The 14,108-nt window shown below is 46.9% G+C and overlaps 1 protein-coding gene across 1 annotated transcript in view; it reads right to left on the bottom strand.

Annotated features, from left to right (window-relative positions):
* The window catches only part of HGSNAT (heparan-alpha-glucosaminide N-acetyltransferase), a 38,629-nt gene extending 25,432 nt beyond the window's left edge, over positions 1 to 13,197 (bottom strand). The window contains exons 1-5 of the mRNA XM_066631279.1: positions 13,046 to 13,197; positions 8,676 to 8,791; positions 6,758 to 6,894; positions 1,421 to 1,542; positions 51 to 120 (exon numbers count right to left, since the gene is read on the bottom strand). Of these exons, the coding sequence (XP_066487376.1) occupies positions 51 to 120; positions 1,421 to 1,542; positions 6,758 to 6,894; positions 8,676 to 8,791; positions 13,046 to 13,148 (548 nt within the window). The 5' untranslated portion in view covers positions 13,149 to 13,197. The remainder of the gene's footprint in view (positions 1 to 50; positions 121 to 1,420; positions 1,543 to 6,757; positions 6,895 to 8,675; positions 8,792 to 13,045) is intronic.
* Between the last annotated feature and the right edge of the window lie 911 nt (positions 13,198 to 14,108).

Below are 14,108 nucleotides of genomic sequence, written 5' to 3'. Positions count from 1 at the left end.
GAAGGGCAGGATTGTGCCCTTAGACATCACTCATTCAGACAACTACTTACTTCATACAAAACTGTCCCAAAGTCAGTATACTGAAAATACCCAGGTAGATGAGAAATGCAAAGAAAATAGCTGTACAAAGAAAAACAGATCTTTAATTATCACAAATCACAGGCGAGACATTCTGGGCTAGAATGCCTCATATCCACATAGAAATAAACAATTATGGCCAGTTCATGTTTTATTCTGATTTTAATGCAATTTATCCTAAGGTCTCAGAACAGGAAATAAAACTTAAAAATACAAAAGAGGAAAAAGATGTGCTTAAGTACAAAGCATCACTAGCTAGATTCATAGCAGCAGAGACATACCCAGTGTTTGGGGCATCCAGGGCAACGCTGTGATGCCATGCAGCTTGGCAATTTCGTCTGACCAGCTGCTGACAGGGAGCATGCGCTCCAAGTGCTTCCCCACTCGGGAAGCAGTTGGAGTGTGAGGGCATGCTTGGCAGCCATCTGGGCAATTTTGCTGAGAGCGCACATGCACTGCTGAGCACATGCTGAGCGCACATGCACTGTGTATGCTGGAGCATACGCTCCAATTGCTTCCCAACTGGGTAGTGCATGCTCTGGTGTCCCCCTCCAGTTGAGGCCCAGGTTATGTGCACTGTTTTGCCCCAGGGGCAGTAGACCACTGCATAGCAGCAACTAGCAGAGGAACCTGATTAGAGATTGCTGCAGAAGAAGGTGCAGCAGGGTGTGGTGAAATGTTTGAATTCAAAAATGGCGCAAGGAAGGGAACCAAGGCAGGTTTGAACATCATCAAATGCAAATCATAACTGTAGTCCCTGACATGGTTCTTGTTTATCTTGTTTATCTTGTTTCTGAGATAATGTTGGAGTTTGTGGATAAATCTTGTAAAACAATCACACAAAACATTTTAGGAAAGGCTGCAATTACCAAACAGCAATGGAATGTTAGTTGTATCTATTGTTAGTTGTATCTGTTGCAGAATCCTATTGGGGAAAAATGGGGCAGAAATATCCTTTCCCCTGTAAGTGAAAAATGAGGGGAGCCAAATGTAAATGAGGGGAGCCATTTTGAGTGGAAAAACAGTTGGAGAGAAAGGGTTAAGCAGCAGAATTATACAGACGCAATAGTACTGGCATTTGATTGATGTTAATTGTGGAACTGCTGCTCTTTACTGGGTGAATTAGCAATGACCAGCAATGATCAAACTGATGCTGAATAGACTAGTAATTATTAAGTACAGATTGAAAAAGTATTGCAAAAAGTACAACTGTTGTTAAATAAGGAATTAGTGATAGTTACTGATGTTATACAAAGTACCTTAACAACTAAGGATCCTGACTTAAGGCAAGTCTTGAGAAATAATCACAATACATAAGTGAAGAAAGTATAAAGGAACATACGGATGTAGCTGTTGACAGGATCTTGATTGATAACTATAGTGCATGAAATCTTCTGGGTGTTATTATGGAAACTTCTTACCAGTAGGGAATAGTTTCCAAATTCTCCAAAATGATAATGTATCCTGCAAAGAAATATCCAGAAAGTTTTTTAGAATCAGTTACCTCTGAAATTGACATTAAATAAAAGCAGTGTTTGACATCTCAGAAGAGCCACACATAAAAAACTGCACATTGTTGTAAAGACAATAATGTTTTCAGTGTTTTCAAAATAGACTAGCACTCCCTGAAATACAGCTGCAATTACTTCAGTGGGAGGGGGACTTACGTCTACTGGATACTGATGCTACTTTGCTTAGAGGGCCTGTTGATCCCCAAGATACCTGACTCCTTGTAAACTCTGTAGAAAGAGTATAGTGAATGTGATGAGTCTTTAAACCCTTCTCTAGCAGGACACACAAAACAACACATTTCAAACTTGTGGCCATAAATGTGGGTTGTAAATCTTGTGGTATTACCTCTTGAGATCTCCTTAACTACAGGGCATATCACGAAAATGTACACACACTTCATAGTGTCAAATTTATTACGCTACTATAATTCATACATATATTCTACAATTCACACCTATACTGTTTATGGTGTACCCAGAAGCAGTTGTTTGCCCCAGCTAATTAATTAGTTAACGAATTAGACTATGTGCTTGAAATGTTCCCCACTGGCGTCTATGCACGGCTGACACTGTTGACTAAGAGCCCAATCCTGGGCTCGGCGCACTGGCTCACCACTGGCGCACACTGTTACAAATAGGCCATAAGGCTGGCTGGCGCTGGGCTTCCGCCAGGCAGGTACCCAACCTCTGCTGCTTGGTGGTCATGCGGACCGCCGGGCAGCAGAGAGGTAAGCGGGGGCATGGGGAGAGGAGGCATTCTGGGGAGAGGAAAGCAAAGGGCAGGGAGGAAGCGTTCCGGGGAGGTGGGAGGCGGAGAGAGGGCAGGGGAGGCGTGCTGAGGGAGGGAGTGGAGAGAGGTGGAACCAGTGGAGCAATGCTCCCTGCCTGACACTGAGGCACTTGATTCTTGTGCCTTCTTTTTAAGAACATAAAAACAGCCCCACTGGATCAGGCCATAGGCCCATCTAGTCCAGCTTCCCATATCTCACAGTGGCCCACCAAATGCCAGAGGGAGCACACAGAGACCTGCATCCTGGTGCCCTCCCGTGCATCTGGCATTCTGACATAGCCCATTTCTAAAATCAGGACGTTGCACATACACATCATGGCCTGTAACCCATAATTGATTTTTCCTCCAGAAACTTTTCCAATCCCCTTTTAAAGGCATCCAGGCCAGATGCCATCACCACATCCTGTGGCAAGGAGTTCCACAGACCAACCACATGCTGAGTAAAGAAATATTTTCTTTTGTCTGTCCTAACTCTCCCAACACTCAATTTTAGTGGATGTCCCCTGGTTCTGGTGTTATGTGAGAGTGTAAAGAACATCTCTCTATCCACTTTATCCTTCCCATGCATCATTTTGGATGTCTCAATCATGTCCCCCTCAGGCAACTCTTTTCTAGGCTGAAAAGGCCAAAATGCTGTAGCTTTTCCTCATAAGGAAGGTGCCCAGCCCAGTAATCATCTTAGGTTGCAATCCTAACCACACTTTCCTGAGAGTAAGCCCCACTGAACAAAATAGCACTTACTTCTGAGTACACCTGGTTAGGATTGTACCCTACGTCGCTCTCTTTTGCACCTTTTCCATTTCCACTATGTCCATTTTGAGATGTGGTGACCATAACTGGACACAATACTCCAGGCGTGGCCTTACCATCGATTTGTACAACGGCATTATAATATATCTCAATACCTTTTCTAATGAACCCAAGCACAGAATTGGCCTTCTTTACTGCCACTGCACATTGGGTGAACATTTTCATCGACCTGTCCACCACCACCCCAAGATCTCTCTCCCGATCTGTCACAGACAGCTCAGAACCCATTAGCCTATATGTGAAGTTTTGATTTTTTGCCCCAATTTGCATGACTTTACACTTTCTGACATTGAGGCGCATCTGCCATTTTGCTGCCCATTCTGCCAGTTTGGAGAGATCCTTCTGGAGCGCCTCACAATCACTTCTGGTCTTCACCATTCAGAAAAGTTTGGTGTCATCTGCAAACTTAGCCACCTCACTGCTCAACCCTGTCTCCAGGTCATTTATGAAGAGGTTGAAAAGCACCGGTTCCAGGACAGATCCTTGGGGCACACCGCTTTTCACTTCTCTTCATTGTAAAAATTGCCCACTTACACCCACTCTCTGTTTCCTGGCTTTCAACCAGTTCTCAGTCCATGAGAGGACCTGCCCTCTAATTCCCTGACTGTGGAGTTTTTTCAGTAGCCTTTGGTGAGGGACCGTGTTGAACACCTTCTGAAAGTCCAGATATATAATGTCCACAGGTTCTCCCACATCCACATGCCTCTTCAAAGAATTCTATAAGGTTCGTGAGGGAAGACTTACCCTTACAGAAGCCATGCTGATTCTCTCTCAGCAAGGCTTGTTTGTCTATGTGTTTTGAGATTCTATCTTTGATGAGGCATTCCACCATCTTACCCGGTATAGATGTTAGGCTGACCGGCCTATAGTTTCCCGGGTTCCCCCTCCTTCCATTTTTAAAAATCGGTGTGACATTTGCTATCCTCCAATCTTCTGGCACCGTGGCCATTTTAAGGGACAAGTTGCATATTTTAGTCAAGAGATCAGCAACTTCATTCTTCAATTCCTTAATAACTCTTGGGTGGATGCCATCAGGGCCCAGTGACTTATTGATCTTTAATTTATCAATTAGGTCTGAAACATCTTCTCTTTTAACCTCTATCTGACTTAACTCCTCGGTTAGGAGGGGCCGTTCGGGCAGCGGTATCTGCCCAAGGTCTTCTGCCATGAAGACAGATGCAAAGAACTCATTTAATTTCTCTGCCATCTCTAAGTCTCCTTTTATCTCCCCTTTCCCTCCCTCACCATCCAGAGGGCCAACTGCTTCTCTGGCGGGTTTCCTGCTTCTAACATATTTGAAAAAGCTTTTATTATTCCCCTTAAAGTTGCTGGCCATGTGTTTCTCATAGTCTCTCTTGGTCTCCTGTATCACCTTCTTAAATTTCTTTTGCCACAGTTTATGTTCCTTGTTATTCTCCTCATTAGGGGAAGACTTCCATTTACAGAAGGAAGCTTCCTTGCCCTTTACAGCCTCTCTAACTTGGCTCGTTAGCCAGGCAGAGACCCTCCTGGACTTAGTTGAGCCCTTCTTCCTTTGCAGTATACACTTCCGCTGGGCCTCTATTACTGTTGTTTTAAGCAGCCTCCATGCACTCTGGACTCTTTTTACCTTCCCTTTCAACCTCCTAACCAGCCTCCTCATCTGAGGGAAGTCCGCTCGTTGGAAGTCAAGGGTTTTTGTGAGAGATTTGCCCAGTATTCTTCCCCTGACGTGTATGTCAAAACAGATCACTGTTCCCCAACGGCTCAGTAACAATCACTGTTCCCCAACGGCTCAGTAACATTGACATCTCTAACCAGGTCCTGAGTACTGCACAATATTAAATCCAGAGTCACCTGTCCTCTGTTGGGCTCCATGACTAGCTGCTCTAAGGTACAGTCATTTAGCATGTCAAGGAATTCGGTCTCCTTTTCGTGACCAGAACACAAATTGACCCAGTCAATGTGAGGATAATTGAAGTCCCCCATGATTACAACCCTGTCCCTCCTTGTCACCTCCCTGATCTGTTTCCTCATTTCAAGGTTCCCTTCCGGTTTCTGGTCTGGAGGACAATAGTTCATCCCCAGTATTACATCGCTCCTCAGGCCTGGTAATTTAACCCACAGAGATTCTATGGTGGAATTGGACCCACCTACAATCTCTACTTTGCTGGATTCTATCCCTTCCTTAACTTAAACGGCCACCCCACCTCCAACATGCCCCTGCCTGTCCCTCCTGTAGAGTTTATAGCCTGGGATTGTGGTATCCAACGATTTTCCGCATTCCACCAGGTTTCCGTTATGCCCACTATGTCAATGTTTTCCCTTGTCACCAGACATTCCAGTTCTCCCATCTTTGCTCGGAGACTCTGGGCATTTGCATAAGAGCATTTGTACTTAGAATGCCCCAGGATGGGCTGCTTATTAGTTCCTTTATCCCTGCATCCTCTCATTGTGCCAAACCGTATATCACATTCTTCATGACCTTTTTGTTGGTGGTGAATCGAGTAGCCCCAATGCTGGGCTACTGCATTTACCTGGGGGAAGGGGATGAAAGTCCCTTTCTCCGGAGGTGCTGCCTGCAGCTGCTCAAAACACACAGGATGCGGCAGCAGCCATTTTCAGCGCCGCCGCAGCCCCACACCTCGGGCAGCTCAGGATTGGACTGCCCAGGATTTGCAGACACCCATCGTGTGTCTCTCCAACTGCTTCCCTTAGATGGTTTTCAACAAAGAAGTATTGAGGTTTTCTACAACGATGCATGAATCAGAGTTCATTAAAATGTGTGTACATTTTTAGACACTGTCTGCTTTCTTCTCCTGCCCTCATTTTTCTTTCTTTCTGTCCCTCTTTTTTCCCCTTCCACTTTTCCCCTTTTCCTCTTTTTGCCCCTTCTGTCTCAGAATCCATTTAATTTCCTGCACTGCTTTCTCCTCTCCATTTGTTCTTTTCTATTATGAATTCAGTTTGCTCTACAGATCTATTTTCTGGTGCTGTTGCTTCAGCTTCTGCACATTGACTGAAACTTTCCAACAACAGCTGCCTCTAGAACAGTGCTTACAGTTTAGAACAGGGACCCCCAAACTGTGGCCCGTGGTGTGCCAGCATAAGGATCCCCGGTACGGTGGTGAAGCCTTGCCATTCTGCCCTGCAGCCTCCTTTCTTCATGCCCAGTCAGTGCAGAGCCTCACACCAGGCAGCCACTTCTGCTGCACTGACCTCCAGAAAGCTCTGCGTGCTGATTTCCCAGGAGAAGTGGCTGCTCGGCATGAGGCTTCACACCAATCAGGCACAAAAAAAGGAGGCTGTGGGGCGGAATGGTAAGGCTTCGCCAGCACCGTGCCCAAGATTGTTATCCAATCTGAGGGCCGGGGCTTGAAGACCTATGGTTTAGAACAGTATTATTTTTGTACAAAATTGAACAAAATGTTTAATATAAAAATTCAATCCCTTCTTTGGCAAATCACTTTAAAATTGGTGATATTTATGTTCACCAATAGAAATTAACTATAACAGAGCTATTGGAATGTCACAGTGAAAGTAACCGCTTGTCACTTCAACCTATTTTATAGTAAAATAAGGCACAAACCCACAAAGTTCTTTGCTTTCTGCAGTGCTATTGACCACGAGTGTGATGGCATGCTGAGTATCCACAGCAACAGCTGCAATACTTGATTCTTCCAGTGCTCTGTTAATGGAGAGAGACACCAGCTCCTGATAAGCGCACTAGAAGGTAAGGAACACCAAATGAAGATTGAAGTGCCCAACAGAAAATACAGCAAAATTAATTCAAGCATTGTTGGATTGAGAAGTGGAAATTGCTTTGAACAAAGAAATAATTGCTGGTCAAAATTGTACATGGCACCTTAAAACAAAAAATCCTGTGTTATCTGAATTCCAGATGTCCTGAATTATAATAGCTGGAGTGAAATGTTTACTACTTCAACTGAACTGGTTGAATACATTCCTGTGATGAGACCCATTTCCTCCATTAAATGTTATACAAATATGCCTTTATACCTGTGAATAATCCCTGTTTCTGGAAAATAAAATATGAAACTACAGGTGCAGCCTATTTATCCACGGATTTTTTATCTGCGGATTTGTCTCAACTCAAATGGGGTTGGGGTACTGAAAGTCACACACACCTTTGCCTCCTTTGCCCTGCACTGCCCTGGCATCTCGATCAGTTTCCAGGCAGCCCAAAACACTGCAAAAAGGCTCTGCCTCTCCCAGGCAGGGAAATAGCCCTGGAAGAGGTTCCCCTTGCAAGGAACAGTAACATTCCTGGAGCTCCTGAGCCTGCAAAGAGGCTGAGGAGGGGAAGGGGGAGCGGAAAACCTCTGTAGCCAGAACACGTGCAGCCAGGTGGAGCTTGCTTTGCTCTCTCTCGCTCTCTCTCTCTCTCTCTCTCTCTCTCTCTCTCTCTCACACACACACACACACACACACACACACACACACACACACAGGGGCAGGTGTGGTAGCAATAGAGGGGATTGCTTTAAAAAACCCAGGGAGTTGTCAGATCGGGGGGGGGGGGTTTGAGGGTCCTCCAGCCAAAAAGGGGTTCAGACTCATCCTGTGGCAGGTCCCTGGGGTGAGGCTGAGTGGCCTGAGGTCCAAAAAGGGGAGGGGGTTAGATCCACCTGGATCCCTCTCTTTGGCTTCTAAGGTAGCCTGGGTCTCATGGGCATTCAGCCTTCCTCCTGGCTGTTAGCCTTGCCCAGCTTCCTCCTCCTCATTGGCCTCCCCAGCCTTTATGGAGTTGCCAGCTCCACCCCTCTCACCCAGTCAGCCGGGGCACCTGGTCCTGGAGCCAACCGCGCCCTGCTGTCTGAGTCTGCGGGAGGCTTGCTCGCCAGCTGAGTGGCTCTTGCCTCTTGCTCTGAGTGGCTCTGCCTCTTGCTCCTCCTCCCCTCCTGTCTCCTCGCTGCCCTGCTCCTGGCTGAAGCCCCCCCAGGGTGAGAAGACCCAGCGGCATCCATGGGGGGGAGATGCCCTCTCTGGGGGCGCTGCTTGCAGGCCGGTGTGCCTCCCCACTTGCCCTCCCCCTCTGGACCCAGCCGTGGGGCTCCCTTCCCCGCCTCCCGGGTGGCTGGCCACGGGTGAGGCGAGGTGCGGCCATCGCCGGAGCTGTGCTGCCTGCATCGCTGCGGGCAGGGGGCCAGGTACCTCCCAGGGGGTTGCTCTTCCGCCCGCCCCCACTCCCCGCAGTGCCCGGGCAGCTGGCAATGGGAGGGCTGAGTACAGAGCGGAGGGAAGGGGATTGATAACAGATGCCTTAGTTTCCGTCCATCCGGAAGTGTCAGGTTGCAGTATTTGCATAACTCTATGGAATTTTGCACAACACGTTTTTTGTTAATCGTGCCGAGTCATGGAACAGAACTACCATGGATAAATAGGCTCCACCTGTATATGTAACTTGCATAACTTAATCCAGTTAGTAGGATTCTTAAAGTATATTCACACACACACACACATATATGCCACTAAATATAATTTACCTGGTAGCAATAATCTGAGAGCCAGAAGACAGTAAAATTCTCATTGAGCAACTCATTATGAATTTGTAGCAAAGCCTGATCAATTTTCAGATCCCAGGGTGGTCGTCGTGCTATGTCTGTTAGGGACACATTTAGAGCGAGAGCTTAAAGATAATATTAAGCTAGGCAAAAATGTAAACCTGGACACTTTTACTATTTGGCTCCAAACTTAGAATTCTGAAAAGACAAAAAATTGTATCGAGCTTGCCTGACCTGAAACCTCATATAGCCCCCAAATATTGTTGTAGCTGAGGACACCATCAGCAGTGTCCTGCGATTCCTGTAGGAGGCACTTTTGACACCCAACAAAAATAGGTCTGCTTTTTCTTCCCTCACTTCCCTCAAGTTACTACTAATATGTTTGCACACTTCAGGTTTCCAACAACAGTTCATTGTACAATTAACCAAAAGAAACCACTTAAATCCTTATGCAACTGAAGTATCTAATTTCCAGCACCTTTTTGCCTTTAATCTCTCCCCTCAGATCAGGAGCAGAGCAGGCTCAACCACTCACCAAGGCCTCTGTGGCATCATCTGTTAGGCCTTCTACTTAACTTTTGGGCTGCCTCTTACAGGCACAGTACATAACTACAATTTAGCATTACATCTGCAAAGAGAAAAAAATCACATGAAAAGCAAACCTTTCTAATGGCAGGAAAGAAAAGTGAATATAAGCAAAATGTATAGTAATTCCTCCTATAACACTGCTTCCTACAACATTTCATCATAGTACTCCATGTCCCAAAGGCAATTCTTACTGTATTATAAACTGAAAAAGCTGAAAATCCATAAAACCATTCAAAGGTTTGTTGAGGAAAAAGCACAGCTGTCCGCACCATGCTTTCAGTCAATGGAAACTGTGTATTCTGGTTATAGCTGTGCCAATGACAGAAGTGTATTCTGGCTAGCACAGAGCCAATCACTTGCTCCCAATAAATGCTTTAGGAAAGGAAACAGCAGGCAATGCGGTTCACCCTGGATGCCTTCTTCAACAAGAAGGTCCTGAGAATGAGTCACAATCTGACTCATCCTCCTGGGAGTAGCTCTTCCCATCATCTTGCACCACTGCCATGGTGGCAGTGGTGGTCAGTTACGCAGCAGGCTCTGCCCTAATGCACTATGAGTACAGTACTGTACTGTAAACACATTTACATTAGAAAAGTATTACAATGACCTCCTATAGCACAGGAACATAACCACAGCATTACAGGAGTCATTACTACAGTGGACCTTCAAAATCCACAAATGTTCCAGGACCCCCACAGATACCAAATTCAGTGGATAATGAAATCTGCAGAGGGGTGTGGGCCAGCAACCCAGTTGGATCTGGGAAGCATTCTAAGGCAAGGGGAGGTCACTTGTGGCCTCCCTGCACCTCAGAACACCTCCAGACACAGTGGGAAGGCACTTCCATTCCTCTGAGGCCCTGCAATCGTAGGTGCAACATCTGTGAATATTCAAATTGTGGGTGCTGAGCTTGTGGATAAGGATGGCCCACTATATTTTGAATGGGGAAAACTGAGACAAAAGAAGCAAAGAGAGATAACAGGTAAGGATGGGGATTTGTGTCAACACTAAGGGTGCAATCTCAACCAACCCTTGGGCCAGTGCAAGTCCCTTGCACTGGTCTGGAGGTGTCACAAAAGTGCTGTAAAGGAAGGAAGTATGGTGCACTTTGTGTGCTGGCCTCTGGAGGCTAACACAGTCCAGAGCACTGGTAGGTTTGCCCTGGCGGAGTAAGGCCAGCACGGGGGCTTGGGGAGGATGGAAGAGGGCATTCCAGGACAGGGAGAGGGCATGCAACAGGTGCACTCATGGGTGGGCTGGGCCTGAGCAGGGAGTGGACCCAGGATCCGGCCTTTGTGACAGATCCTGACCCTGCTCCTGGACAACTTGGCACAGCACTGTGCTGTTCAGATCTGCGCTACCTCTTTAGGGTAGCGCAAATCCAAGTAGACCCATTGGGGCTGCTGCCGCATTACCTGGGGTAAGAGGAATGCATTCCCCTTGCTCTGGGCTGATCTGCAGGCAGCCCCAACCCCACACTGGATACGGGGCAGACCACCTGTTCCAGTGTGTTAGGATTGGGCTGTAAGTCCCCTACTTAAGTACAAGTAAGGTTCCAGGGGTCTCTACTTAAGCTGAAACGTACTTGTCGAAACATTCAGTTCTTGAGCACTTTAACTTGGGAAGGTAACTCAAAAGTTTCATAAATAAAAGAGGATGACATACTGAAATTCTTCAGTGACTTTCCCTCTTTATCTGAATCGGTTGCTGTAAAAGAGGAATCACATCATTTGATGTTTGCCTCTTAAAGTGATGTGATGTGAACCCTTGAACCCTCTGTCCACTGTAAAAGCAAAGTGCTGTGGCATAGGAGCTCAGGCATTAGAGCCCAACTGCTGCCAGCTGTAGTTCAAGACCCTCCTGGCACTTCATCATACAAAATGTGTCCAAGTTCATGTAATCACCATGAATGCATGTTGGTTGATGCATTCTGGTTATATAATTGACATTTCAAGACCTGTGTGTAGATAAGGCTTTCCATTTATTTGGTCCACAATTTTTGGTAGTCTGAATTCTTCTTCAGCCCTACTACCCAAGATCATTTAATTTAAAAAAAAAAACTGCATGCACCCACACACGTGTGTATGTTATAGACAGATACATTCATACATATAAATAAATGTTATTTCCTATGAGTTATAAAAACAAATCACAGTAAAATAAACAGACAAATATAGGTACAAAGTAGTAATGACTAGGGAAAATATTTTGTAAAATTACACAGTATTTACATTACCGTTTCCATATCTTAAAAGATATGGAAACGGTAATGTAAATACTGTGTGATTTTACAAAGATCACTCCCGAATCGGCCTTTTCAGCCACACTAGACGCTGTGCCAGAACTAGACGCTGTGCTATTCAGAGCACGATACCATAGTCTTTCAAGACTGAAGGTTGCCAACAAAAGAAAAGATCTTAAAAGATATGTTATCCTACCTTTTTTCAGAAGATAACATTTAAATAAATAAATAAATAAAATCATTTTCTCGAAAACACTTTGTTTCTGTTTACTTCTTCATATACATCACATTCCATGGGTTGCATCCTAAGATAGTCAGTCATGACCAAGCATAATTGAAACCAATGAGGCAAGTTAGCTGTGATTAATTCCAATGAGACACAGTCATGACTAACAGCACAATCCTGTGCGTGTCTCCTCAGAAGTAAGCCCCACTGAGCTCAATGGGATCAAGTCACAGGTAAATGTGTTTATATGTAACGCACATAAATGCAGTTTAGTCTAAAATGAATGTGGAAGTTTTAACTCTCTCCTCCTCTTTCACAGATGAATGAGGAGAGGAATATGCAAATATCTGTGGCTCACAGAGGCTTGTTTTCAAGCACTTAACCAAGGTTTTTAACTGGGCCTGTGATGAGCAAGAGAAGAGGGTATTAAAGATAATGAAGGTGGCCAATAAGGCAACAATGACTTCCCATAATAAGGTGCTTTGGGGTATTGTTCTTCAGCTTTAAGTTTCATTTTTCAGTTATTTTTTCAGTCCTGAGTGCTATGCTTTTCAGTCTTTGAGCACTATGCTTTGATTTAAACAACCGCCTGTGTACTGCAGGGATGTGCGATGGGTGGGGAGGCAGGTGAGGCAAAACCTCCCCACTGAAGTCCTTTGAAAAGTGCTGCCACTGTGTGAGACACCCAAGCACCAACAACCCATGGGTGGGAGCCGAGAGGGCAGGGATGTGTGGTGGGTGAGGTGGCATGTGAGGGCAGAGCCTCCCCACCGGAGTCCTTCGAAAAGTGCCGCTGCCATGCGAAGCACCCAAGCACCCACAACCCACGCGAAATGCACGTGGGTTGCGGGTGCTTGGGTGTCTCACAGGGTGGCGGTGCTTTTCAAAGAAATCCGGTGGGGAGGCTCTGCCTCACCTGCCTCCCCACCCACCACAAATCCCTGGTGTACTGTTGGCATTAAGAATGTAAGTATTATCTCCATACAGAGAAATATAAATCCCATAGACTTAACACAGGCTATGAGAAGAAGGGGGGGTCGTAACCCCTTTATTGCAGCCCTGGGCATGGGGCTGTTCCTCAGAACAGGGGCTCTGCTCTCCTGCTTCGCCTCTGCCCCACAGGTCTTGCTCCTGTAGGGGTTGCTGGCTGGCGGCGAGGCTTTGACAGACCAAAAGCTTGCCCAGCAGGTCCTGTGCAGATGCGGAGGGAGACGGGGGGGGGACAGGCAGAGCCACGGGGCGGAGGTGAGAAGGAAGCAGCTGGAGCCAGAAAGGGGGGGGAGAGGCTGTGCTTACCGTGGGGCTGAGCCAAGCCCGGCAGCAGGAGGGAGACCGCGAGGGCAGCCAGCGCCCCCCACAGGGAGGAGCCCGAGCGGTCCCGGCACCCCGATCCCGCCATCCCCGCCACTGCCACAGGCGGCTCAGAGAGAGGAGGGACGGCCCAGCTCGGCCCGCCCTCCCGGAGGAAGACGCGGCGGCGGCGGCGGCGCGGGGGCTTCCTGCTTCACCCCACGCCAGCCGCGCCTGGGAAGGAGGCGGCGAAGGCCGTCGCCGCGCCTGATGCCCGCCTCCCCTCGCGGCGACTGGCAGCCTCAGAAGGGGAGAAGCGTCGGCCTCCGCCGAGCGAGCGAGGAGGCTCCGGGTCACCAGGCGTCAGGGACGTGCGGTGGCCCACCGGAGTCCTTCGGAAAGCGCCGCTTGGGTGCCCCACGTTGCAGCGGTGCTTTCAAAGGACTCCAGTGGGGAGGCTCGGCCTCACCTGCCTCCCTACTCCTTGCACGTCCCTGAAACACACTTTTCTGGGAATAAGCCCCCTTGAATAGAATATTCCATTATATACTATATATATTATGTATACTGTATTATATAACTCAATTATATTGGGTGCCGCACACAGCAGCACCCAATATCTCACACGGAAGCACCCAACTGCAGTGGCGCTTTTCGAAGGATTCTGGTGGGGAGGCTCTGCCTCATCTGCCTCTCCACCCACTGCACATCCCTGCCAAACATCCTCTTTCCCCAGGACATGTCCTCATTTTTAGCCTCTTGTCCAGGAAAGAACTGAAATGTCCTCCTTGTCCCTGTAAGCAGGCAGTACATAGCCTTCTTGTAACTCATAATTTACATGTAATATGGTTTTAAATTTAATAGTAAGTAACAGTGTTCTAATTAACCATATGAAATCAATATACAAGTTTTTTAAGATTTTATTTTGTCATGTCCTGCATTTTCCTTGGATGCCCTACATTTTGGGATTCCTTGGCCTCTTTTTCTGTTATGACATATGGTCACCCTGCAAGGAGTGCTAGGCCTGCATTCTCCCAGTCCTAGCAGTTTTCCATGTGCAGAACATAGC

The sequence above is a fragment of the Tiliqua scincoides genome, chromosome 5, assembly GCF_035046505.1.
Source record: "Tiliqua scincoides isolate rTilSci1 chromosome 5, rTilSci1.hap2, whole genome shotgun sequence".
Taxonomy (NCBI): domain Eukaryota; kingdom Metazoa; phylum Chordata; class Lepidosauria; order Squamata; family Scincidae; genus Tiliqua; species Tiliqua scincoides.
The sequence above is the reverse complement of the archived record's forward strand: the minus strand, read 5'-3'. Positions and strand labels throughout refer to the sequence as shown.